The sequence below is a fragment of the Rhipicephalus microplus genome, chromosome 8 (genome assembly GCF_043290135.1).
Source record: "Rhipicephalus microplus isolate Deutch F79 chromosome 8, USDA_Rmic, whole genome shotgun sequence".
NCBI classification, from domain to species: Eukaryota; Metazoa; Arthropoda; class Arachnida; order Ixodida; family Ixodidae; genus Rhipicephalus; species Rhipicephalus microplus.
The window spans coordinates 36290133-36317382 of NC_134707.1; the positions used below are offsets into that span (position 1 = coordinate 36290133).

The window sequence follows — 27250 nt, forward strand, 5'->3', positions numbered from 1 at the left end:
CACTCAGAGTTGTTAGTTCGTGCTCGTCCGAGTGCATGCTCTTTTCGTTCGTTATTTCTGCTTGAGGAGCTTGCTGCAAGTTTTCGAGTGGCTTTCTGTTCTTCGCTTCATATTACCACTTATTGCTATAACATACATTCGTCCGACCTGATGGTGAAACTTCACAAAAAACGCTCAACTACCTCTGTGAAGAGACGTTTCACTTTCGTGTTACACTGACTCCTGACAGAGATCATACAAGTTTTTTTTTATTGGGTATCTCAAGCAAAAAAAACAATACAAAACACTAGTGCTAAATAGTTACAAATATAGACTCCATCTAAGCGGACCATTTTCAAATTTATAAAAAACATAATGCTCGCAACTTCCTTAGGTCAGCGAAATGCAATTGGTCGCATCGGCATATTCGCGAATTCTGACTAGAGTTCGCTGGAACTTGGTGTATGCTGCCATAAATCAACTGTGGACATTAAAAGGTTTGCACGAAAACGAACAGTCTGATGCGCATAAAAGTTATTAACGTAAAACGACGAACATGCGATTGTTTTAAATGTAGAAGTGATTGTCACACCTAGTATTTTATTTTTTATTGGGATATCCCACATTGTGTATACTTGGAAGGTAATGCTCACAACAATATTAAAAGGCGCCAAGATCTTAAGCGCACACATATTATATACAGATTTCGAATATTGCCAGCATTGGAATGAATACGGGGATCATGAGACCAGCGTCGAATATATGGCACGACAAGCCATTACGAAGAACCAGCACCTAGATGATTACTGCAGACGGCTCCTGCTGGTGGTGCATACCACTGCAGGTGACGTGGTTTGCCAATGCTTCAAGCGGCGTCAAGTCGACTCTTAAGAGAGGGAAAAAATTGAGGCAGGAAGAGAGCCAGCAGCGGCGTTCCAGACAGATATTAAACATCCCCGTAGCTGTACTAAATACACAGTAATTTAACAACATTAACCAACACCAACGAACATCTAGCGTCGACCAACTAAAGTAAAAGGGAACGAGCGTTGAGCTCCATGGTTATTACTAAGTTATGGCGTGCTTGTGCCCTCCGTATCATTAGGTGAGAGACCCACAATAAAAATATATACGTCAAAACACTTCCTATATGCTTAAGGGTTCCAACAAAGGAGTGAAAAAATCAAAGCAGTGACCAGGATTGAAGAATCTTGAAAGTTATTCTTCGCATATCTTACAGTAAAACAACCCCTCATACTGATAATATATAGGATCTAGTCTCTAGTGCCCACACATCACAGCCTTTTGATGGTCATGAAACATTCCTATTGAACAATGCTGTGCATAAAATGCAACAAAGAAGAATGTCTTTCCCGAGAAGGTATTGATATGAGAAATAAACTTTATTCAAAAGACAGAGCCTGTGGCAAAGTTGTCCAGTTGCCTTCATTCTTGGTGCAGGAAACTGTGGGCCTAAGCTTTATTGTTAGACTTGTCTGCCAGACGTCGCTGGTCGTCAAGATTTTTCACCTACGCCTACTAATAAAATTACCATGAACATGATAGGTAAACTTACAAAATAGCGAAAATGTACTGGGTCTAAAAAAATAAAAGTGCTATAAAAAGAAGCCCAATCGGGGTCAGCATGGACGGTTATGTATTGTATGTAAGTATCAGTGATATTGTAAAACACTATTTGTGAAGTGGGCAGTGCCACCCATATAAGAGAAAAGGGAAAATAACCACATTGCAACCACACGATGGAATGAGTTCGTGCAAGATATGGGCAGAAGAATAATGCTGGCAGAAGCCTTTGTCATGCATAAAATAAATATAACCTAATGATAAATAAAACGAATGTAAGCAGCTATGTACGTGAGCTTTATGGTGCCTTAGAATCAAGCTTATTTGGTACTTTAAAACAAAAAGCAACATTACTTCCCAACCTAATGAACAGCCAAGCCCTTTGTATGCAAGGTAACAGCCACAATCAATTACGAAGTCATATGCACCTTCACAGGGCGTAACGTATAAGTCATATGCACCTTCACGTCATACGCATCTTCACATTACGTAACGTATAACGTAACGTAACGTACCATCCCTAGCTCGTCTAATATACATATCATGACGCACCAATCATGAAATATTTGTGGGAATGGAACAAGACCGTTCGTCCTACTATATGAGTCGCTGGACAGGAAAGCAACTCTGACCACGTTTTCATAGCGGCTCCACATCTATAATGTCTTTGAGTGATTCTCGGGGCTTGCTCAAGGAGTCTTCGTTGCGTTTTTGCTCTTCGCTGTAAATCGTTCTCATCTTATGACTCACTATTGAAATTCTCATCATGTAATGATCGACATTCGCACCACCAAAATCCAAAACCTGAGTGTCACGAAAGTGCACGCTTCTGAAAAGGCGTTCCTGAGTGGCTTCATCCATGTGACCAGTTCGGACTGCGTCCCTGACATTCGAATCAGGACTCAGTGTGCCGATCCTGCGGTGAACTTTGGACCGATGCCCCAAAGTGCTAGACACCAATCTCTTAGTCGTTTCTATAGCCCGATTAATCGTACCCGTGGAACACATGCAACGTTCCAGAATGTCTTGCTTGAAATCGGGAACGTCCATGGAACGGCGGAGCCTGACGCTCATATCGAGAGTGAGATCCTTGTTGAACTCCTGAATGAGTCGTTCGGGTGCGCAGTCAGCGGTTGCCACCAGCTTTACTACCCGTGGTGGCACTCGCTTGTTTCTCCTAATAATGGATAGAACCTCGGGAATGAATACTGGCTCGAACAACTTTCCGCACGTGAGCCTGAAATCCACGAGCCAGCGGCACTTCGCGACAGCGTCGGGCAAGAGTCGGTAGAATGGGGTGTTGTCGTCGGATTTTAGATCGGTGACATGAATGTGAAGCTTCCGCAGACTCTCGTTCATGAGGCAGAAGCGGTAGAACCAGAACGGCACCGGATGCTTCAGTGACCATCCACTCATGGTGAGCGAGCGAATCGAGATGTCGGAGGCGAGCCCGTGGAGCAACAGGATGGAGACGAACTCGCAGCACGTGTCCGCCAAAGTCACGTTGAGTTCAGTCAGGCTGTTACTTGTCTCTGAGAGAAGGGAGACACCCAGAAAAGCGACGTCATATGTCCCGGGCACAGACACTTCTATTTCCAATGTCTCCAGCGTCTCTGCCACTGCGAAAAAGGGCAACAGTGCTAGAAGGTGGCTGAAGTCGAACGAGTGACTTTTGAACGTTTCTGTAAGGGAATCGCCAAACGAGAGATTCAACTTGCGGAATGCCACATCGTTGCGGACGGCAATGATAAGAAGATGAAAGTCTTCGCCGAAGTACACTTTGTTAACACGTACTGTGGCCACGGGGCTCGTTCTCTGCGAGCATACAGAGAGCTGACGCTGTCGCAAGGCTTGGTCGACAATCTTCCTCGTCACGTCAGCGTGACTCACTGATGACGAAGGCAGTACTCGACCGACATCAAGAACTTCAAGGGTCCTGTTGGTGTCCAGGGCGTCCACAAGAATATCAAGGTGCTCGCAAGAAAGGTCGCCTCTGATATGTAGTACCTTTAGATATCGTTGTCGAACAAGCTCATTCTCTGTGGCCCGTATTGACAAATTGGGTTCTGAATCCTCATTAGCACCATTTCTCTTCAGGCCTTCCGCTATGGCTTTAACGCCTCGCGTTGTGATGAATGAATTCTGCAAATTTAATACTTCCATTCGGGCTTTTTCTACAAACTTGCTCAATACGAACTGATAATAGCGAGTAGGAAGAGTCGATTCCATGTCAATAGGCAGAGAAAGGTGCTTCAGATGAGTGTTTGCGTTTGCTAGGTCGCAGAGTGCCATGAGCTCCGAAGGAGTGGTAAGCTTCCGACAAATCTGGACTCCGATGATTTGTTCGTTTTCACCCAATCGTTCAAAGATGAGCTTCAGGTCGCATGGAACGTCAAAGTGAACCTGCTTGACACGCCTACACCCGGGTCTGACCAGGAGTCGGGACAGTTGCTGGCTTCGTTCGAACCACAATCCGGGATTAAGCAGAGAGATGGAGAAGCACTCGAGGAGCGGCAGACCCTTAGCCGCTTCAATAAGTCCGTCCAAGTTTCTGAAAATGAATTTAATATACCTTTCAGATGCCATGAGGACCGTTTAAAAATATTGATATATTTTTCTTAGACCACATGTAGTTTGAGCTTGATATGTAGAAAAAGCAGTATTTCATTATTATGGTCTACCTGATTATCACAGTTTCGGTATGTAAGGCTTGTGCAGGTCTTGAAGAGTGACCCTTAAATTGACGCAGGCTGCGTCTACGTCAGGACAGTAAGGTTTATTTTGCCGTCGTGTCGTGAGCCTTCAGCAGAGTTTGTCCCTAATTTAAGACAACTCCACTGTGACAAACTCGCCACCACCAGACACTTTCTTTGTCACAACCTATGAAAACCATGGTAACAGCCAAATCCAGAGTATTGATTCATTAAGTTGTACCCTGATTTTTGAATGTATCTTCCCAATAAAGTTATGATTTTCTAAGGAGCTTAATGCATAGTGAATGACCAGATGAAAAAAAATTAACGATTGTTTGACAGAATAATGGGTCTGGCTCAGGTATTTCATGTCGCGACGCCACTGACTTGCCTTTTTATGTCTGCATGGGGTTGCTGGACTGTCTAGAGTTGGTCAGTTACTTGGAGGTGCACAGAGCGGCTTCGCACCTCACCGAGCGAATGCGCTTAAAGTCCTCAAAACGATTTTCACCAAATGGTTTTTTCCAAAGTTTTGTTTTGAGGCATTCGCATAAATCTTTAGTTAATAATAACGTTAGAGTAGTTGGAATTTCTTTAGTTAGAATAACAATATATTCTTACTAAACCACAGTATTTACTTCTCTCTTTCGTGAATGAGTTGTGCCTTTGATAAATCAGAGCCAACCTGCAACACTCTTCGAACTAATCTTTGAATGACTTAGGATTAGAATGTTGTAGGCAGCCGACGGATCTAGCCTTAAATATTTTGCAGGCGATTGCCCCGCCCGGTTTCCTCATTGCTAATTTAATGTAATTTCCTTTTGTTTCCTAACTAAGCACAGGCAGGCCCTAAAAATTCGCGCTTACGACGACGTAAGCCTGCATAAGCTGGTGGCCTCCTGTGCTATTCCACATGCAGTATTGTGCTGGTATTCCGAACTCACTGCACCACACCCAGAACATAATTGTCACTCATCACTAGTCACACGCGAGGTCTGTAGCATTCGAAAATTTCAAGAGACATCACGACACCTCCTTCCCGAAAATCCTGTGACAACACGGAAACACAATATCAGTCACGCTACCGCACGGCAACCCTAAATGTTGCAGTTACTCGAATAAACCTTGCCGATCTTTCCTAAGGTCACGGTGCACTTAGGCAAATAGTGTTCAACATCCCCGCTTTCTTTCAAAGAATTCGTCATTGCAGTTTATTGCCTTTTGAATAGATTGCCGGGAACATTTTTAAAGTATGTCTTCTACGAGTAGAATATATAGCAAGGCCGTGTCGCACGCTCTAAATGAGTGATTTCCATGTGTGCCTGTGAGCACGCTGAAAGTGACGCAGGGACGAATGACACGGGAAAAAAATACGTCTGTTCCTCAGTGCACGTAATGACTTTGAGCACTTTCTCGATATTTGAGCACTTTCTCGATCATGAGTGTGCTGGCGTTATTGTACACTTTATGTATTTTTATATTATGCGCAACTCTGATGCTATAGAGCTCAGTGCACGCATGTCGATGCATAGCATGGGGGCAGCACTAATTACGCATACACCATAAATGGTCAATGTGCGCCAATATTTGTCCTCACAAGTGGACATATTGACTTTTGGCATTAGTGTAAAAAAGACAGTGTGATATATACCTGAAAGGGAAATCGTTGATTTCATGCCGCGTGTGGCATCCTAACACTTGGTTCACATGTTTTCCAGAACCTCGACTACCGATTGGCAGTATTTTATGCTCATTATAAAAAAAGCATTGCAAAGCCACATTAACAATGCAGTTTAGTCGTTGGTAGCCAGGGGGACGCTATAGTTTGAAGTGGCTTTGAAAAGAGGAAAAGGGAAGAAAAAAGCGCAGTCCCGTTACTGCCTCTCTCAATGGAGGGCACCTCAACAGTTATGCGCAGGGAAGGAGGGAATGAGAATTAAACAGAAAGAAGGAAGGGATAAGATATAGTTGGACCAACCTTCCGTACGCAGTAAATAGATGCCCTTACTGAAAAAAAGAGCGTAACCTGTCGGCAACCATTCACCACTGTGGTCTATATACTGGTTACGGCACACGTCTGGTGACTCAAAGGTTTCTGTATCGAATCTCTGCCATGGCTGCCACTCGATGGAGGCAAAGTGCTATAGGCCAGTGAATCTAGATTTAGGTGCACGCTGAAGAACCCCAAATGGTCGAAACTGTCAGGACCCCCCACTACGGCGTCCCTCGTAGTCACATCATGGGTTCGGCACGTAAAGGTCTAGCAATTACTACGGTTATTACCTGTCGGCGATATGGCACTTCTTTAGCGTGAGCTTCCTCAGGAACACGTTGCTTGCGACTAGCGCGGCGAGGCGGCAATGGTCGTCTGGGTGCATCAGGTACAGTCCGTAGAGTGACAGCTCGGTGAGCTGGGTCACGTGACCGAGAAACAGAAAGAGGCGGCGCCCTCTAGGCAGGGTTTTCCCACTGACTCCCAGTTCGAGAATCTTGTAGTCTTCGTGGAGGCGATATCCCCGACAGAACGCGCCTGGAGACTGGGCCACCTCGGTGAGGTCAAGGCGCACTCGACGAATGCATCGGTGCACTCGCAGAAGCCACGTGATAAGACACTCTCGCTCGTAGAGGAACTCTGCAAGAGGACACGTGTTCAGAGCTGTAGAGGCATTTTGATTTCGTGATGAGAACAGTGCCGCGACACTGTTGTCGTACCGGAAAAAATCCTATATTGAAACTTCTATTACAATTATAGATACACGTAGTTAAAATGAATGACCAATCGATGACACTGAAACCGTCCAGTAAGGAGATGAAAGCTTGAATGGGTGAAGTATCGGGGAAGTGAATGTTCGAACAAGCGACCCTGTCTTCTTCGAGGCTGAAACATTGAAGATGCAACACTGAAAACTAGATTGATTGTTGAAACGTTGGCTCCACTGACACTCGAAGTTCCAAGAATTTTTGCACATCTTCACACGTGACCCCTCCCAGGAAGCATCAGCGTGGAAGTTTAGCAAAGTATAACATGATCACTCCAAATCTAATCGGCAACTTTGGTATCGCCATAGGTTGCGATTTTGGTTGCTCTAAACCTTTCGCAGAGAATTCAGGCTGTTTCATATTCAGTGTAATGGCCATCTTGACATTCAGCACTGGGAAGTACACAAACCTCAGAAGAAAACAATATGTATCCAGGGGGATATATTGCGAGACAGTATTCGTCACTTCAAGCCATCAAATTTACTAAAAGCAATAATGAACTCTTAAGTCGCAGCCGCAAGCGGGCATGTTTGTAATGAAAAGTCGAAGGTGGTAGTGTTTCTGCACAGTTCCAAGAGAAAAATGTTTTCTAGCTTGTCTGCTCCGAGATATGCCAGTGCAAAGTTTAATCACGGTTTCCAAAATTACGTATTCAAGGAAAAGAATATCGGCGTAATGTTCCTCCCTGATGTTACGCGCCGTAATCGCGGCACTGAGCAGCCAGTGGCGAAAAGGTAATTGTTATCAACTTTGTCAGTGCATTCGACTTGTTGCCAGAATAAACACCGCACTCAACTAGGCGATCAGCTTTGGCACATCGGGGAGGAGCTGTGTGCCAGTGCGGAGGAAGAAATTTCTTAAAGAATGCAGCAAATCTTATTAATTACGCAACGCTAGTACTTGAATGATTTTTAAATGTTTTTCCTTGATTCATACGCCAGTCCGCTCCTTTGGTGAAGCTATTTTATGATTAACTGTGAACGTCCCCGGGGCCTGTCTAACATTGGGCCTCTGCGTATACATTCAAAGTTCCTATTAGTGTCGGGGACTACATCTCAAACACTATTATGTACAGCACTTACGTTTGGACTCCACGTCCATCTTACGCGCCCTGTCACGAATCGCCTCTGCGTTGGCTCTCTTAGGAAAGTCTCTGTCGACATGATGCAGCGAGAAGGTTCCAAGATGAATCTCCGCGATCTCGATGTCATATCGAAGCAACAATCTGGCTAAGGCGTCCTGGAAGTTTAGGAGCCAGCAGGGCGCCTGCTCTGTTTTGGTACACCACCAGTCCAGATCCTTCGCAGGAACTTCCTGAATGACACGACGAATGTGGAGTACGAAATGCCCAAAGCTTTGCCATTCTGGAAAGACGCGCGGCGCCTTATGGTGCAGAAACTGGGAGAATCTCTTCAGTTGAGGTGAGACGGAGGCCACCGGTGCCTGCACATAGTAGAAGGTTAGTACCAGGTAGATTGGAAGGTCATAAGAGACTTTTTTAAATTGTAAAGCTTGCTCTCCTGCTATGCAGTTTTAACAACTAGTTGCGACTACTGCGGAAATTGCGACCGTTCAGTGTTTTACAGAGTGCACTGACATTGCACAGTACACGACCTTATACCATTTCACCTCCATCGAGATGCGATTGAGGTAGCCGCATCGGGCGTGACAGTCGCCTCTGTGGTCGACGGTTGAAGAGTCTGTACATCGGCAGCCACTATTACAAGCCACAACAAGAAAACGGCTCAATACCTTGCTACGACACTCGCTTGTCATTTATCGGAAGTCTATGTCATAATGCTCGATAGATGAACAGCCAATTGGACTTGCGGAAAGTCTATAGATATCACCAGAAGTGAGAGCGCTGCCGGATGGTGGCTACACAGAAAAATGAGGCTGATTTGGACCAATTTGCTAAAGCCTATACCCGGCAGCAAGGTATACCACCAGTTAGCCAGCGTTCTCGGGCTTCTTACACCGCAAAAGTAACTGAAAATGAAAGTTTTATTGCTTCTAAGAGCTTATTTGCGGACTGGCTGCCTCAGGATGCTAGAACTGGATTACCTTAAATTTGGACAGTGTTCCTGAAGAGCGTTAAACCCTTCCCTTTAAACGAGCTCCATTGCCTTTGGCGTTTTTTGTTCACTTCAATTCATTTTCATTTTCATTTTCATTTTATTGTATTTTGTATCATTTTCATTTCAAGTATTTTGTATCTCTATGTTAAACATATAAGTACCGATTGTGTTACCGTTTGTGCACTTTTTGGTGGTGATTTCCGGCCAACGCTCGCGATATGCTCCAGTTTGTGCACAGTGCTCGTTTTGGCTGCAGAGCTCTGAGGCTTAGTCCTCGTAGCATGACGCTGCGCCTGCAATCTTCGAGGCCTCCTGGACACCGGCAGTGGCCGCTTGAACACACCATCAAACAGCGTGAGAGTTCCAGGACATTCTTCCACCGGGCTGTCAGGCTTGGAGCGTGATTGCGGTGGTCCGCGAGTCTGGGCAGGTGCGAACGGTTTTGACTCAGAAAGAGCCCTGCTTTTGTGCTGGACATCATCCCACCACTGTTCCCTGTGAAAGAGGGGGAAGAAATGCAGTCACTTTGAAAGATTGCGCATCGCGCGAATCGCAGTTGCACCCTCTAGCGCAATGATGTATTTGCGGTGACGAAAAAACTTGAAGCGTCCCTGATCCTTAGCTGTGGTTGTGAACGAGGCAATGGTTGGGTATAGCTAGTACTCCATGGTCAACTATAGCTCATGATTTATTATCAATTTATTTCTGTCTATACATCTTGTTTCATATACTGCTGGCTTTTATTGAAGGCCCCATAGGCTGCAAAGCGGCAGAAATAAATAACGCTGCAGCCCAACATTAGGTAGAAAAAAAAGGAAGTGCACCAAGTAATTTAAAGAGAAACAGCGAAATTGGCAAAATATGTAAAAACAACAAAAACAAAGTTCATCGACGTAGCGCGTTTAGAAACATAGGGCCAAGGGAATCGCCAGAAGTGAGAGCGAACGTAAGAAATGGTCGAGATGGTTTTTTTGCACTACATTGCAGCACGTGTGGCTGCAAACCACTTTTTCATGGTGTGGTAATCATAAGAAAAAAGGAAACAAGGTGACAAGGGAGATTATTGAAGCAGTAAAGATTAGTTGATTAGGGCTGAACTGCGTCAGTACTCCTTCTCTCTGTCTTTGTGAAAAAGAATCGTCGTTTTTGAGATCATAAGTTTTTAGCGCATGGAAATAGAGGGTTTTTCATCTGTTTATCCGTTGTCTTCGAATTTCGTGAGCATATATATGTACGCTCCTCGAAATAAAAATTTTGTTGGAAGTAAGCGCTCCCTTCTGTCCCTTCCCTTGTCCTATGTTTCTAAACGCGCTACGTCGACCACTATGTCTTACCAACATGCCCAACTTTATACTCTAGTCAACAAAAACAAATTTTGTGGTTGTCATTTCGAAGTTCGCGCCTCTCCATGTCTGTTTCATCCATTGTTCACGTAAGTTTGCACAAGAAGTAATTTACCTTGAGGTCTGGTGTTTGGTAGTGACCCTCGCACATGATCAATAAGATTCGTGTGACCCTTTGTATTACTTAAGTTAGCACCGTATTTCACTAGAAGAGCTCATGTAGCGGCTAGTGGGAACATAATGAACAAAAATGGCAGTGCTGAAACTTTCACAAAGACGGCAGAAAAGAATAACAGATATGTAATGCGTTTAGGTAATTTAATGAAACGAAAAAAAGACATAGGCAGAGACAAAGGCAGAGGGCACTATGATGGTGATGATGATGATGATGATGATGATGATGTGTTGTGTTTACTTGTGCAAGGGCCATGGTTGGCCATAGGGCGCCAGGACTATAGCTAGATAATGATGAATGGTAATGTATGTCATCTGTGTAAGGGCATAAAATCTTGTGCACTAAAGGTGCTTAAAACTTGTAGATTTAGTAAAACTATGACGGTGAGGTTTAGTGATTTAAAATGGAGCCATTGATCAGTGTGCTTAACCGCCGATACCAGATGAAAGCACTATGGCCTTTCAAGAACCTTTGCAAGCAAGGGTTCGCAGTGTAGTGCATTCGGATATAATTCCGAAGCAGAACTCTCCTTGAGAGGATGTGCTACGAATTCCTTGTAATTGTCACTTTTAATGCGGCAGCATCTTTCAAAAATTTCGAAGTATCTTTTTTGTTTGAAGAGTGGTTCATTTCCTAAAAACACCGCACGATGAAGTCTCTGCCGGTCCCCCTTTCACCCAAGAGGAAATGAAGCGACTCATTAAGGCCCAGGACCAGACCTCTCAAATCCTGGCCGTCCAGAGGGCCCGCGCGAGGGCCGTCAAGTTTAACCTGATGGTCCCCGAGTGGGCCTAGCTAGGTGACGCTGAGTTTACTCGCGTCTATTGTGGACCGAATAAAGTTGTTTCACTCACTCACTCACGATGAAGCAGAATTTTTTGACGGTATAGTTTAAAAAAGCGCTTTCTCCTTTCAGTTTCTAACTCGCAGCATTGTAGCAGGACATGGAGCACAGTGAGTGCTTCTCCGCATCTACTGCACACTGGAGGATCTGCACCAGACAAGAGGTGACTGTGTATGCCATACGTGTGCCCAATTCTTAGTCTGGTAAATATTATAACGGTTCACCTATACTTTGTTGTTGATGGCCAGTTACCAATAACTAGCTTAATTAGATGGAGCTTGTGTTGTGTCTGGCCATTCAACAAGCGTTGCCGGTACATTATGAGTCGTTTACGTATATACGGCTTAATATCCATTGTACCGACAGCCGCGGAAGAAGTGGCAGTGTCTGTGTGAACGGTCGGCCGGCACGTTGCCTGCAACCTCCCCGCGTCCTGGCACCCAGCATATGACTATCTGTTGATCGGAAGTGTAAATGGTGCACAGAAGAGAATAAAAAGATATATTCACAGGATTCTTTTGGTTTTTGTGAAAGTTTAAGGGTTTTACGACGCCTAAAAAGTCCTTGTATATGGTCGACCTAGTTATATTTAATTCTTTCAGAAGCTGTCAATATTGCATAGGCCTCGGCTGTTCATATGACTGTCTCTGGGTGCAAAACTCCGGCATGGGAGAGAGGTGATCCGATGGCTTCGTAAGACACACCATCATGAGACTTAGATGCATTAGAGAAAAATTCAGGACACGAAGATTTGTGCCGTAATTCTAAGCATGACATGTGAATACGCGCAAAAGGCGTGTTTCGTAACTTCTACACAAGACAAATCGCACTCTACAAGCTGCCACTGCCACGGTGGAGGCTGCACAGCAGGAGCCATGAGAAAACGTCCTAAAAGTACGATATCCATTTCCTCCGCCAGGCCTCTAACTCGAAGTGAGTACGGCTCTCTCACTGCAGGGCGATGATGGAACAGACGAGAACTGAACATATCGTTTATGGTCGGATGTGCTGAATGTGCCTTGCTTCCACTTACTTTCAAAAAATACACAAGAGCTGCGGAAGTCCTCTGAAAGTGAAGTGACCACTCATTAGACTGTACACAAAGGCTCTCAACAGTGCTTGTTCTGAAGGCTCCTGTGGAGAGGCGAATACTTTGATGGTGGTTGTATCAAGGATCTTCAATATGCTGGGTGTCGCAGACTTATAAATTATCGCCCCATAATCAAGGCAAAGATGTACAAGGTTTCTATACAAACTTAGTAGGCACTTTTTGTCACTACCTTAGGTAGTGGGTGAGAGTACCTTCAAAGTTTTCATAGTTTTCATGCATTTGTTTCTGAGAGATTTAACGTGCGGTACAAAAGTGAGCTTTGCGTCCAGAATCAGGCCTAGAAGTTTATGCTCCGCTACTACAGTCGATTGTTGACCATGTATGCTAATTTCGAGATTGGGGTGGAAGCTTGTCTTACAGGAAAAAAAAAAACTCAGGTGCGTTTTTGTTGTAGATTTAAAGTGAACCCGTTCTCATCTGCTCGTTCAGACACCTTGTTCAGCCCGAGCTGGACCTGCCATTCACAAATCGCGAAATTGCATAATTTGAATGCTATCTGGATGTCATCAACATATGTAGATTGAAACATAGCTCGTGGGGTACTCAGACGCAAAAAGAGTACAACTAAGTACACCACCCTATGGCACTCCAGTTCCCTGCACAAAGAATCGCGACAGAACATTTCCAACCTTTACACGGAATGTGCAGTTTGTCAGATAACTTTCGATTATATTTAGCATTCGGCCTCCTATGCTTAAGTGTGAGAGGTCTCTTAATATTCCAAATCGCCACGTAGTGTCAAAGGCCTTTTTCTTATCGAGAAATGCAGATAAAAAGAACTGATTGTGAAGCCAAGCTTCACGGATTTGCGATTCGATACGTATGAAATGGTCGGTGGTTGATCTACCCTCTAGAAAGCCACCCTGGTATGTGTCAAGCAATTATTAGACTCTAGAAAATGTAGTAAACGGCAGTTGATTGTTTTTTTCAAACACTCTACAAAGGGAACTTGCCAGTAATATTCGTCTGTAACTTGAAGTCCAGGATGGGTCTTTTGCCTGTTTGAGAACTCGGATTATGTTAGCCTCCTTCCAAGAAGATTGGATCTCACCGGAAAGCCATATAATGTTCTGAAGGGAAAGGAACGTTTTTTTTTGTGTGTTTCGAGGGGTAAATTCTTGCCGCTGTCTGTCTCTTTCTTTCTCTTGTCCCTCGTTATTGGCCCTGTTTTTTTATGTGAATCATGTCGTACCAACTCGCCCAAGCAACCACGTTAGTAAATTCTTCATCATCTCATACAGTACCCGATCTTTACCTGGCGCAGTCTTATTGCAACTGTTTAACGAAGCCTGCAGTTGTGCTAAGCCAAATGGTTGATTGCTTTGTTTTTTACAAATTTCCGTTCCAGTTTTAGTTTTTTTTTAATTTGTGCTCTGTATCTTTGGAATGTAATGGAGTAGTGCGAGGCACTGGATATGTGCTCGAAATGTGCGAAAAGGAAGATAGCTTGCTCTTCAAAACATACATGTTTGCTGCCCTGTAATTCCTTTCACCTTATTCCATAATTTCCTTTCATCAGTGTAAGAATTGATACTGTATATAAAACTTGCCCAGCTTTCTCGTCTTGCTTGTCGGCGCGTTGTCCTTCCCTAGGACTTAATGTTCGTAAAGTTTTCGAGATTTTCTGCCATTGGAGATTCACGCAGCCTACCCCACGTTTTGTTTTGGATTCTCCACGCTTCCATGCATTCATCGTTTCACCATGAAAGACGTCGTTTGCCTGACAGTCTGCTTGTTTGTGGAATACATTTGGTTGCAGCGTCGACCAAAAAAGCAGTGAAGTAATCCACAGCAGCCTCTATACTTAACACACTCATCTCATTCCAGGTTAGGAGAGTCACTTTTTGAAACTGTTCCCAGTCAGCTTTTTGGGTGAGCCACTTGGGAACCTGCGGAGGGCATTCATTTGCAATTGTAGTGCTTAGAATTATAGCGAAATGATCACTTCCATATGGATTGTTGATAACTTTCCATTGGAGGAGCGCAAAAAGCGATGGAGATAAAAAGCTAAGGTTCATAGACGAGTATTTGTTGTTCGTGATATTGTATTATGTGGATGTTTCCAGATTTAAGAGACATGTGCCAGAAGAGGACAGCAGTTGTTTGATTAGATGACCTCGCGCATCACTCCACGAGACTCTCCATAAACTGTTATGCTCGCTGAAGCCTCCAAGGAGAAGATACGGCTCTGGAAGTTCATCAATTAGGGACTAGAATTCATGTTGAGTTAGCAATGCGGAGGTATGTAGGTACAACAAATTGTCACTAGTTTGTTGAATATAACAGCTCGAACAGCCTCTGCCTCAAATGTTTGAAGCAGTAAATGTGGATAGGCTCTTCTTTTCAATAATGGCAACACCACCAGATGACGTGACCGCATCATCTGGGTCCTTTTGAAAAATTAATGTAATTGATAGAAATTTGGCGTGTTTTGAGTTTAAGTGTGTTTCTTGCACACACAGCACATTTGGTGTATGTTAGTGTAAATGTTCCTGGACATTGTCGAGGTCCCTCAACAGCCCTTGGTCGTTCCATTGTAGTATTTGTGTCATTTTAAAGTTATGTGGTGCTGTGTGTACAAAAAGTGTTGCCTTAGGTTACAGGGTCTTTTGGGGGCCCTGTACTTCCGAGTTTTTTTTATGGTGTGCTCCCAAGAGTTGCGCATATCCTTCTGCGTCTTAGTCGCCGGAAGAGTGGGACTTGTATCCATCACCTCTTGTGAGGTGGTGAATGGTGCCAGTTCGGCAGGCACGTTCACAAAACTTTCGGACCTAACGGCGCTTGCAGTGGTCCATGGTTCAAAAGACACGGGAGTCTGCCGACCCTGTTTGTCAGGTGGCGGAGCATAACAGGCTGCTCCAGGTGGGGTCGCTGATGGCGCGACCGTGGCCACACTCTGTGTGACATTCGCGGGTGCAGAAACATGTGGCGCGGCGCCCCGGCGCGTCACATCTGCGAAGGAGGGATAAGAGGAGTTGTTCCGTGCAAAGCGTTTACGTGCCTCTTGAATTGACAGATTGAATTTGATATTGAGTTCTACTATTCGTTTCTCTTTTTCCACGTGGGGCACGATCGCGGGTAGGCAGGGTTATCTCCTTCACAGTTCGAACAATGAGTTGCTTCTGAGGTGCAGTTATCGCATATGTGTTGAATGGATACACACTTTGCGCAATTGGCGCGCCCTCTGCAACTCTGCGATCCATGCCTGAAAAGCGGATACTTCAAACATTGACGAGAATTGGAGATATATGGCCTTGCACGGAACTTACAGTAGCCGGTTTCAATAGAGAAGGTGATAACTATGTGTTTGGTAGGTGTTTCTTGTATCGTCGTACAATAATTCTCTGTACCTTGACTACATTCTGGTCTTGCCAGCCCTCTGACAGTTCACTCTCAGAGAGTTCGAAAAGATGATAATCAGAAATGACGCCGCGGACTGTGTTCATTGATCTATGTGGGCCTACTGATACTGGGACGTCCCCGAATGCTACAAGTTTTGAGAGATTGTCATACTGAAGCTTGTCGCGGACCTCCAGAAGAAGGTCACCGCTTCCCATCTTGGTGACAACATATCCTGGGCCATTTGCTTCCGCGAGGACTTTTGATACAAGAAAATGTGAAATTGATCGGATCGTCTTACTTTCTTTCTGGCTATGCCATGATACTTTGGGAAGGATTGCTTTGGTTTGAAAAGTACATGTTCTTCGGTGCGCTACCTTTTCGGGCGGTAATCAGGGTGGGAGGGGAGGTGTGCCATACATAAAACATAATGTTTGGCGGCGATGGTGACCCCCCACCACCCAGCCCAACATGGGGACGCTGCAAGGTAGAACAATTCAATACGTCAGCCATGCATCACTGCTATCGCCATATGTAACTATTCAAGTTTGAACAATTACACAAGGTTAAGCCTAGCCGCCAGGAAATTTGGAAGTAAATAGAAAAGATAAAATGACAGGATACATTTAAAGAGGAGAAAAGACGAACTTGTAGGGAGAGAGAGATAGGAAAAGACGACTGTCGATTTCCCCTGGCTAGGCCAGCCCAGGGGTGTCGTGTATACGTGAAGCCGGGGCCAAAGGGGTGTGTTGCCTCTGCCGGGGGGCCTTAAAGGTCCAATCATCCAGCATCGGCTCAACACGCAGGATTCCCTTTTCCCCGCACACGGCTAAGCCACACACGCCGAAGCGTGGAAGAAGGTCGAAACCCCCCCTTCCCCCTCGCCCTCCCCCCTAGTTGGCTCGGGTCCAGGGTGTTGCCACACACCAAACGCCTGCTTTAGCAGACGCCCCTGCGGGGCAGATGGCACTATGGGCACGCCGAACACGGGCAAACATTAGTACTGAGAATAATAAAAACGCGTGCATCCTTGTTTCCTGGAAGTTTACCTTTAACAATGTGCTAAATTTGAATCCGAGGTGAAAAACATGCGAAACATAAACCACGTGTGAGGAGAAAAGTAGACTATATAAAGAAGATAGCTATGAAAAAGAGAAAACGACCTGCAGAAGTGTGGCAGCTTGGGCTAGTTGGTATGACATGACGATAGTTATAGCGCGGGAAGAGAATGACGCAGAGACAAGAATCACACAAAGAACACGTGCACTTCGTTTCCTTCTTGTGTCTTTGTCGTCGTTTTGTTCCCGCGCTATAACTATCGTCAGGCCTGTAGAAACCTTGTCTCCAGTGGCGTTTCATGTTCAAGGATACTTAATCTATTCTCTGCCCTCGAGGCATTTTCGGTAAAGGAAACAATTAAAAAAAGTACATAGGAACGCAGCCCCGCGACATCTCTAAGGCAAAGTTTAACGCTCGTAAGACCAGTGAAACCCGTCATTTCCCATTTACCTGTAAGCTTGAACGGCGGGCACTTCCGTCGGTGCACGTGGTCCAGCAGGCTCGTTTAACCGAGCGCCGATATCGTCTAGGATTCGCTGCGCCGCTCGCCATCGAGAGCGCAAATGGCGAAGGCGCTCGTTCGGGCGGCTTTGTTCGCCAGAACTGCAAAACAGCAATGGTCGAGGGCCGTCATGTTACGGCGGAAACATTGAAGAAATACTGAAAAAAATGTAAAAGTTCTTACGAAAATCCTGAAAATGAATGCTCGATGTGCGATCACATCAAAAAGCGTATTATCGAACTTTTCAGCAGACAGTCTTCTTCGTGAGCGTGTGCCAAGCCACTCAGCCAACTGGAGTCCAAAGCAACGACGTCGTGACTCCTTCATTGAATAGCCGGACGGCGGTCGTTTATTTAGGCGCGCTCGCCGTCACATAGCTGCACAGTGTGCACTTATGTTGTGGTGCCTCTACCAGCAATGAATTCACCTCTCATGATGCAGACAATATAAATTTTCCAAAAAATTGAGGTTATGAGCTATACCGTGCCAAGCGACGAGGAGGAGTGGAAAGTGCCAGGCAGGCAGTCAGCCAACTACGTGATCTAACGTGCAGTGGTATATCAGCAGATAAATTATTGTTACGAACAGCCGCGTAGCCAGACGGTGGCACGTCAGGCCTGTTCCCTCTCTCCTCCCCTCCTGAAATTTTTTTTCGTCTTGGCATACAAGGCGAAAAAGGAAAAGTTGAAGGGGGTGCCAGTTCCCCCCATCCCTTCTCTGGAAAAGAAAGTCTGCTTACGCCCCTGGTTACGAAAGATATATAATGCATTGTTTCATAGGCTTTATCGAGGCATAATGGAAGGTATTGCAGCTGAAGTTGGTCACTTTGTGTTCCCCTATTGCGTCAGCATTCTACCGCTGCTCAGTTAATTTCTTTATTCACTCCGCGAGGCAGTGCGTGCATAGAGTTTCACAGCTGTTTCGTAGCTCAGTGCCCACAGCAGATGCTTTCACATACCCGCTACCACACGCCATATACAGGTTGAGTTAAACTAGATTGGCTGATTCCTCGACATTCGGTGTGTATACTATGGGAATTTAGGTAGAATGCGTTATTGTGTGTGAAACGTTGGGAGAAAACAGCTATAGATAACCTTTGTACGAAAAACAGTGAAACAGTATCGGTAGATAAATCTCTCTTTTAAGTAATAACCAGCCCTACCTAAGATGTGACCGCATCTCTTGTCATAGGTGCCCACAACGAACACTTGAGCAGATTGTTTTCATCTACTTTATTTAGTCTGTCACTGCAGCTGTGATGCTGAGTGTGAATGAATTCCTGGCCTGCACGTGTTCGAGAGTTCGTAAATGGGTGCGCATCGCTGTTTGCATACCTATAATTTTCTACACACCATTAATCTGATGCCTTGGTTCAAATTGATTAAAATGATTTAAGCACCTACGAAACAATATTATTAGAAAGTGTACGGCTTTCGGAGGGAATCGACTAACAAAACTAATCAAATTGACTGAGCTGACTAACCAAGAAATCAAAAAGAGGAAATTGACATGGGCCGGGCATGTGGCACGTAGGCAGGAGGACCCCTGGTCATTAAGGGTAACTGACTGGATTCCCAGAGAAGGCAAGGGGTTAGGGGCAGCCTGAAAGTTAGGTGGGCAAATGAGATTAGGAGGTCTGTGGGTATAAAGTGGCAGCAGCAAGCACATCACCGAGTTGACTGGCGGAACACGGGAGAGGCCTTTGTCCTTCAGTGGACGTAGTCAAGCTGATGATGATGTGGATGAATAACTTCGACTACGCAGGTTGTTGTAACGCTCACAGTACACAATGTGAAATGATTATCCCTTCCGGCTCAAAGCAATATGAATTGTTCTTCAAAAAGCTCCACCGAAAAGAGTTATGGTCTAATTATTTCTTGCGGAACATATCAGCGTTAACGCGAAAATATGATGGGCAGTCAAAGTGGGAAGCTAACACCAGCTACTACTCGCCACACATGTTTCTTAGCACAGCCTCAGATGACGCGTGCGCAAAGAAGCAGCAGCTGATAATTTGCGCCTATTGTTTCACGTGTCTTCTTGCCTTCAATTAGTTTTATGGGCCACCATGGCAGCACAAACATTTCCTACTTATAATAAATATATATAAATGCAAAGTTGAAGCCCCACCAACAAAGTAAACAGAACTATTCGCTGTTCAATAATCGTTTTAAAATTGCGTTCACTTGAATTACAATTATCGAAGACCGCTTCATTAAACCGAAATACCTTTCTCTTGAAGGGCCAACCTGTTCATCTGAACGGGGTCCTGTGCAATCTTCTTGCATAGTCATTAGCTCCTTCGTCGACGCCTTGTGCGAATGTGCCCCCGATGCGTTAACGTCACTTTTGCGGGCAGAATGTTTTTCCGAAACGTCGTGTTCGCTCTCTGTAAAAACGTGTCTCCGACTGTCGACAACGGGCTTCAACTCGGAGCTGGAGGCCACAGGAGAAGTCGACTCTTCTTGTATCACAGAAAGGGGGGCGAACGAATTTATTGTGTCTGTGAAAAAACAAAATTACCGTATTAGGAGTACTAGCCCACGTGCACAGCAGTCAGATGAACACCGCTGCATTGAAAGCAAAAAAAAGTGATGTAAAAATTATTCCATCCTCCATATTAAGGTAAGTTCATCTGATTGTAACATCTGAATCTTTTTTTTTCCTTGTACGATACTGCGTCACCTTACCGTGAAATAAGCTCGAAATAATACACTGGGTCAATATTTCCTATGCGGGTTGATGGAAATTATACGATCATATTGTTGACAACTTTCTAATGGTTGCATTCCGGTTCAAGCTTTGGAGCTCTTTCTTGTTGCATTTCTGAAAGCAGATGCCTCAGTTTACCACTCCACCAGAAATGATACTTAATGCAGTGCAAGAATACTGCCAAGCAAACCGCGGTTGTAGCACTGTGATTCATTACACGAAACTTACCCCGAGTACTTGATTTGTTACAATCCTGACCGGGACTGCTGCTAATTGTGCATGGCTTAGTGTTTCCACTCGATGGCCACAGGTTGCGAGGCTGTATTTCTCGGCTTGCAGACTGTGATACACCGGTAAACCATTCCAGAAGTTGATGTGCATACTCCCGTGGTTGTTCTTCCTGAAACAGAATTTTGTGTTTCGCTTAGACAGTTAATTTTGCTCGCTGTGAACATAGATGGCTAGCAATTTGGTACTTATGTTTAAGGAGCTTGTTGGGTATGCTTGTTATGCTCGCGCCTTGTCCGGTGGACGCTGGCGTGTACACCAGTGTTGCCAGTGTTTCCTTCTCTGGTCACCGCTCGAGTGTCCTCTCCGGTGATTCCAACAATGCTCATTAGATCGCGCGCTGCCAATCATGGCCTAAAATTACGGCTTGGTGGCGTTAGCCACCGTCCGATCTAAAGGGTACAGCCATATCAATCCATCCATCCATCCATGTTGGCATTCTAAAGCCTGCTTGCACACCTCCCCACGACTAAATACACTACGTTCTCCTCGCTTCCTAGGCACGGTAGGACGTCACAAGTTTCGACGATCAGTGTTATGCACGGGCACTGATATCCTTCCAAGCCGCCTCACCTGCCGACTCTCAACCCCATTGTAGAACGCCTCATAGCTGTACGTCTGCCATTTTCGAGGGTCAGACATTTGAACCAGAGCAGCGGCCAGTATGGCACAGAGTATGACACGCTGCCTTCAACGTCACATCGTGAGCCGTGTCATTAGGAAGCCTTCCAACAAAAATGGTCTTAACAAGAATCGTCCAGTGCACCTTTGAGCAGGCTTCATTAACATCATTCACTCTATGAATACAGCCTTTATTTTTTTGTTAGCCTATGATCAGTTATACTTCTCATGCTGAGTAGGAAAACAATGAACCGAAAAACAGTTGTCAACAGTTGAATGGAGGCTCCCAAATCAGCTGCACCAATTCGTACAGACGACACGCTTATTATGAGCATTGTCGCCCGAGTTGTAGTCCGTATATGCATATGCGTTCATCTATGGACCTTCACCCCTTCAGACGGGGTGAAGGTTCGTCGCACGCTTCTTACTATATATGTCAATGTATGGTCCTGACTTTGCACTCCCCACGCCACCCTAAAGGCAGCCTTCCTTCTTATATGTCAGTGTATGGGGCAAACTTCTAGCCCCCGCATCTTAGGTGACTAGAAGAGCAAGCCCCCCTCCCCCCCCCCCCCTGCACACACTTAAGCATAGTTGGCTGATAAGCTTGTGCAGCTATGTGAACATTCGATTATGCATGTTTGGAAAATTTTCACTTTGACGCATTGGATCAAATCTCAACAGAGCCACTGAATCTAATAACAACAAATGATGGTGTTTTACGCCCAAAACTACGACAGTAATTACGGAAGACGCCATAGTGCAAGACTCCATAAACATCGACCATTTGGGGTTGCTTAACGTGCAGCTAAATATCTGCCGTTTGGACATCTGTAGCGGCTATCACTGTCTCTGGTTTAACTCGAACATGTATGCGCTGGAAATCAACGTAAAAAAAAAGACCGAGGATCACCTAGCAATGGCCTAGAAACAATCTACATCCCCAGGCTAAAGAATGTAAACAGCTTAGAAGCAACCACACTTCACAATAGTCCGTTTTCGCCGTTTCAAGCTTTGTGCCGCGTAGTGCGGAATTCGCCAGTGTTTTCAGTAGCCTCGAGTAGCTCAATAACAGAATAAGCCCATTAATATATCACGATGGTATTTATTTTGGGGCTTCCTAAACGTGCAGTTTTTTATCCACCTTATAGTGAGCTAAGGCTACTCTCTCTATATGCTGATAAATGTAAGATCGCACGGAGGAACAGAGAGTAAAAAATGGTAGAACTTTAACCGGAAGTTTATTATGTCACATCGTCATGTGCATTGCTTTCTCACTACTAGCGATGTTCAATGGACGTCATCAGTGATCACAGTACAGGAAGCCTCATATTAACTGCACATGACGTCACGGCGCACAACATGGCTCCAACCTGGCAGTTTGGATGACGTCAAAGCAGTGTATTCACGCCTCGATCAACCTGTCTCAGTGTGATAGCGACGTCACTGAAACGGCGCTCGGCCTCTGTGCATGAATAGCGAGAGAACCAGCGTGCGATGTACTGATGGCACTAAGGGTAGTTGCCAAAGTGTGAGTCACACCACGGTGCACCAATGTGGGCATCTGAGTGACGTTCCTGCAAGCCATATATGTATCAAATGCACCTGCTAAGGCTTACATCTGTCCAAACCGATAGTTAGATGGAATATGATTAAGAAAGTAACAGCGTAAAGGGAGTTCATGGCGTCAGGATATTGGTTGAAACTCAGTGACAAAGTTGGGTAAGCTGCACTGGTTATTCTCAATTTGGTCGGCGATGCTCGATATCGTCACGTGGCTCGTGATGCTAACGAAGGCAGCAGCCAGTATGTCCAAGATCAAACTTGTGACCAGTAAACAGAAAGTCCGATTACAGCAGTGCACTAAATGACACTGATAGTGGTGAACAGAGCTTCGGCCCTCGGTTAACTGACAAGCGGTGAAGCACGCCGGCATTTATACATGTGCAGTCGAATATTCCTGTAGCATTATTGCTAGCGACCACGTAAGTTCGAGAATAATTTGTAATGTTCGCGTCACGCGCATTCTGAACAAAAAGATCTACCACAGTCCAAAAGCTTCTCGAACACTGTAGGCACAGTTAACGCTGAATAATATTCAGAGTGTAACGAGGCGACAACAAAACCTAATGAAAGAGTATGGAAAAATGAATACAATTTCTCCAGTAACGACATTAAACGTTATCGCGAAGCTACCAGGCATGCGCATCAACTTGAACTCATTAATGAGGTAAAAGTGCCTCTATGGGAACGGCAGCAACTAAAAGGCCGCCATGTACGTGCTTTGTGTAGTGACCTCAAAGAAACTGTTATTCCAATAAAGTGGCAACGCACTTGTCTCAGCAGGTTGATTGATTGATATGTGGGCTTTAACGTCCTAAAACAACCATATGACTATGAAAGACGCTGTAGCGGAGGGCCCCGGAAATTTCGACCACCTGGAGTTCTTTAACGCGCCTTCAAATCTGAACACACGGGCCTACAACATTTTCGCCTTGTCACAGCTGGTTAAAACGAGGCAGGGCCACAATGCATGCTGCGCCAGGAAGCCTTAGAATTGCGTTCACTAAATTAGCCCTCGCTTCACTCGTCCGTTATTTCCTTCAGCAGCTCGGAAGAGTTCAGCGTATGACGCATGCACCGTAGCGCGATACACTAACCCAAAGCTTTGCGTACGCTTTCCCAAAGCTACTATAAAAGCAGCGAGTGTCTGAGCCCTAGCGTGACGTCCTGCTACCATGTGTATTCTGGTATTGTCTGAACGTAACTAGCGTTGAATATTGGTAAGGGATCATATTAAAAAATATTGGAAACGTATCGGCATGCTCCATAGCAAATGTCGTCGAAAGATGATAATCGTATGCCGGCATTCTTTCCTGCATAGCGTCGCCTTTTCTGCTCAGCCTAAGAAACACTAGAATCTTCAAATTACGTATCTGTTTTTTCTAGTAAAGGCACACACTACCTAATGCCTACAGCATGCTGCCCCTCAGATATTCGTAATATTTGGTTTTTGATCTAAAATGTTGAAAAATATGAACACAAACACTGCTTGAAGACGTCTGGACGTTCAGGAAGTGCTTAAACATAGGCCGGGTGGCTGAATAATGTGACTGACAGAAAGACAGACTAAAAATTTCTGTGTTGAAGTATGGCAAGAAAGACTATGATCTTTGGAAATACCGAAAGCAAAATAGACTTCAGTTACCTTGCTTCCGAGGGATCGCTTTTTAACAACATATTTTTCCACGCACTGCTGAACCTGTGGTTGAAAATCCGCGTTAAGTGATGAGACTAATTATCGAGGGATATTCGATACATAGGCCGCAAGATAGAAGTCTTCCATATCGAAAGCGAGGGAGTTCAGTGTACTGTTTAAAAATCTATTTAAAAAATTAGCGTATCTGTTTTTCCCGTGCTACATGCAATGATAGCACTGTATTGATTGCAATCCTTGACTGATGTTTTGGTTATGCTGTTAATCACTGACAGTAACTTGAACTCCTTGATGCGGCTATACGAGGTTAGCTTGTTCTTGATGCAACAGCGTTAAAGGGCCCTGCAACCCTTCATGAGCATGGACAAAAGAAAAAAAAACGTTGCCAGTGTTTATTAGAGGTTCCACAGAACATGCGAGCCAAATACTATAGCGCTTCACCGTGGCCTGGAATTCACAATAAATTTTCGAAATAAGCTAAAAATTACTTTTCTTCTCCAGACAAATGACGGAACAAGATAAAAAATCACCCATCTCAGCCTTTGTATGGGCCATTTTCTTATGTGAGCATGGCCGTTACAGAAACCTGCGGTAAAGGCTGCGGTTGAAGAAAGCAAACAAAGAAAACGTGGCAAGGGCCAGGAGGCACACGTGGCATATTTTCTCCCCACGTGCATAGAGTTTCCTAATATACACTAGAGGGAACACTGGCGTTAGTGTTTTTGGGAGCTGCAACGCACGGTGCTTCAGCGAGCATAGAAATGATAGGTTGGACACACATTTGTTTATTATTCGTACTTCTGGCATGCGCCTGGCTCCGTGTGTGTTCGTGTGGCAGCAGTTTTTTTTTACGAAAAATAAATTAGCAAATGTTCAGTGTTCGCGCTTCTCAAGCCTATTCTTTTAGGCTTACCATTTTGAATTGGGTCACGAATTTCAAAAGGGTTCATTCTTTCCTTCAAAACAAAACTATAACCAGCAATAAAGGAAGCCGCAAGTACGATTCGCCGTCTGCAAGTACGAAGAAAAGGCGAATGTGTGTACTACCCATCATTCCCATGGTCGCTGAACGATCGCAGTGCCAGAGTCCCCGCTAGTTAATTTTAAGAAACTATGTCCGTGCCGTCCTTGCCTGCTTATCTTCACGGCGCTTTCGTGGAGTGAGAGAAGAGAAAATGCAGTCACAGCGTGTTACTAATCTTGTAACTCCGCTCGTACTGTGCAAATAAAAAAAGTTATGGTGATGAATTTGTGAGTAAATAAGCTTTTTTAATGAATTGATTCCATGACTACCTAAAAACGTGTTGCAGGGCCCATTTAAAGAGCTCGTTTCGCAGAAATTACGGTGTCGTCGTCTTTGGTTGCGAGCGAAAAACCATTTTGTCCATCACCTAAAAAGTGACGTAAGTAAAAAAATTAATAAATACTACTTTCTCTGAGTGAGGATTGAATGCAGGCCGTTTGCGTGACAATCAGGTGGTCTATTAAACCAGCCACGAGCCTGCTTGGAAATAACCTAATCTGCTTGGAAATGCGGTGAAAAAAAAACGCGTGATTTACAAACACACGCATCTTGGGAGCAGCTCGCACAATAGATGTAAGATCGCGTTTATATTGCGTGGTATACAAGCGTATATTGCCGTCGTGTGTCACAAAATGTGCTTATCGTATTGGCTTGGCATTTTGAAGCCGGCTACCCGTTACAAAAGGCACAAAACTACTTCCGCGCATACCCTTACGACCACGTAGCGAGTGTAGAGCGAGCTAGAAAAGATTTGAGGATCATAATTGTTCTTGGTTCAAAACATGCTACCCATTGTGCATAATGCAGCCATATGCGAAGAAAGCTTCACCGACACAAGCCTCTTTCAACTTCAACGATTACATTGAAGTTATGCGCAATTGGAACATCATACAACAAAAGGTATGCTCTAAGTGGTTGAAGTATGCACGTGGAACATGATATCACTGCCATTCTATATGATGTTCAGCTTAAATGTTGCCCAAGGTTTTAACACCTGACATGACTCAGTGACAGAACGCTGCAGAAGGCCTGAATTCTGTTCTGCCTTCGTACCAATGGCTCAGATTGCCCCGCCGTGGTGGTCTAGTGGCTAAGGTACTTGGCTGCTGACCCGCAGGTCGCGGGATCGAATTCCGGTTGCGGCGACTGCATTTCCGATGGAGGCGGAAATGTAGTAGGCCCGTGTACTCAGATTTGGGTGCACGTTAAAGAACTCCAGGTGGTCGAAATTTCCGGAGCCCTCCACTACGGCGTCTCTCATAATCATAAAGTGGTTTTGAGACGTTAAACCCGACATATCAATCAATCAACCAATGGCTCAGAATAATATTTCGCAATTTTTCGCGCAATACCCATGACGTTGACAACTGAATTTCTGCGAAGCGAGCCGTTCAACTGCATTTTGTCCTGGTCCCAATTAACGACAGTTGCGGATTCACAGCGCTGGCGTGCGGAATGCTACACCTAAGATAGTGACACATCCCATTCTTACAAAATATTATAGATCACGTGGTAGACGACTGAGGCCACAGCGCTCACCTTCACGGTTTCCAAGGTGCCAGTATTCTCGGAAAAATATGTCTGCATAATCTCCTCGATGCCTTCGCCGGTAAAAAGCACTGGCCCATCGCTTCCTCGTTTCGGGTTCTTAGGTGGTGACTCACTGTTTGAACCATACCGCTGGCGGGTTCTCTTAAGATTCCAGAGGTCTTCAGCTTTGTCCATTCGTTCGTGTTAGGCTTTACTCCCGCAGCCGACAAAGTTGCGCGTGTACTCGGTCACGACCGAGAAATAAATGGTAGCCCCGTCCACAACTATTACCGTCCCATACAAGAATAGTTAGCGTAAATTACCCAACCAGTTTCTTTCCATCGCTTTCGTGACGTAAAACGTTTCTGCAAGTAAGAGATAGCCGAATTTT

General features: G+C 44.9%; 1 protein-coding gene across 1 annotated transcript; it reads right to left on the bottom strand.

Annotated features, from left to right (window-relative positions):
• Positions 1–232: 232 nt before the first annotated feature.
• Positions 233–27250, bottom strand: LOC119165773 (uncharacterized). The gene is made up of 8 exons (XM_075871548.1): positions 26869–27250; positions 20408–20579; positions 19697–19970; positions 17416–17568; positions 9268–9589; positions 8099–8459; positions 6540–6888; positions 233–4114 (listed from the first exon to the last, which is right to left on the bottom strand). The coding sequence occupies exons 1-8, from the start codon at positions 27052–27054 to the stop codon at positions 2203–2205; spliced, it is 3729 nt and encodes a 1242-aa protein (XP_075727663.1). The 5' UTR covers positions 27055–27250; the 3' UTR covers positions 233–2202.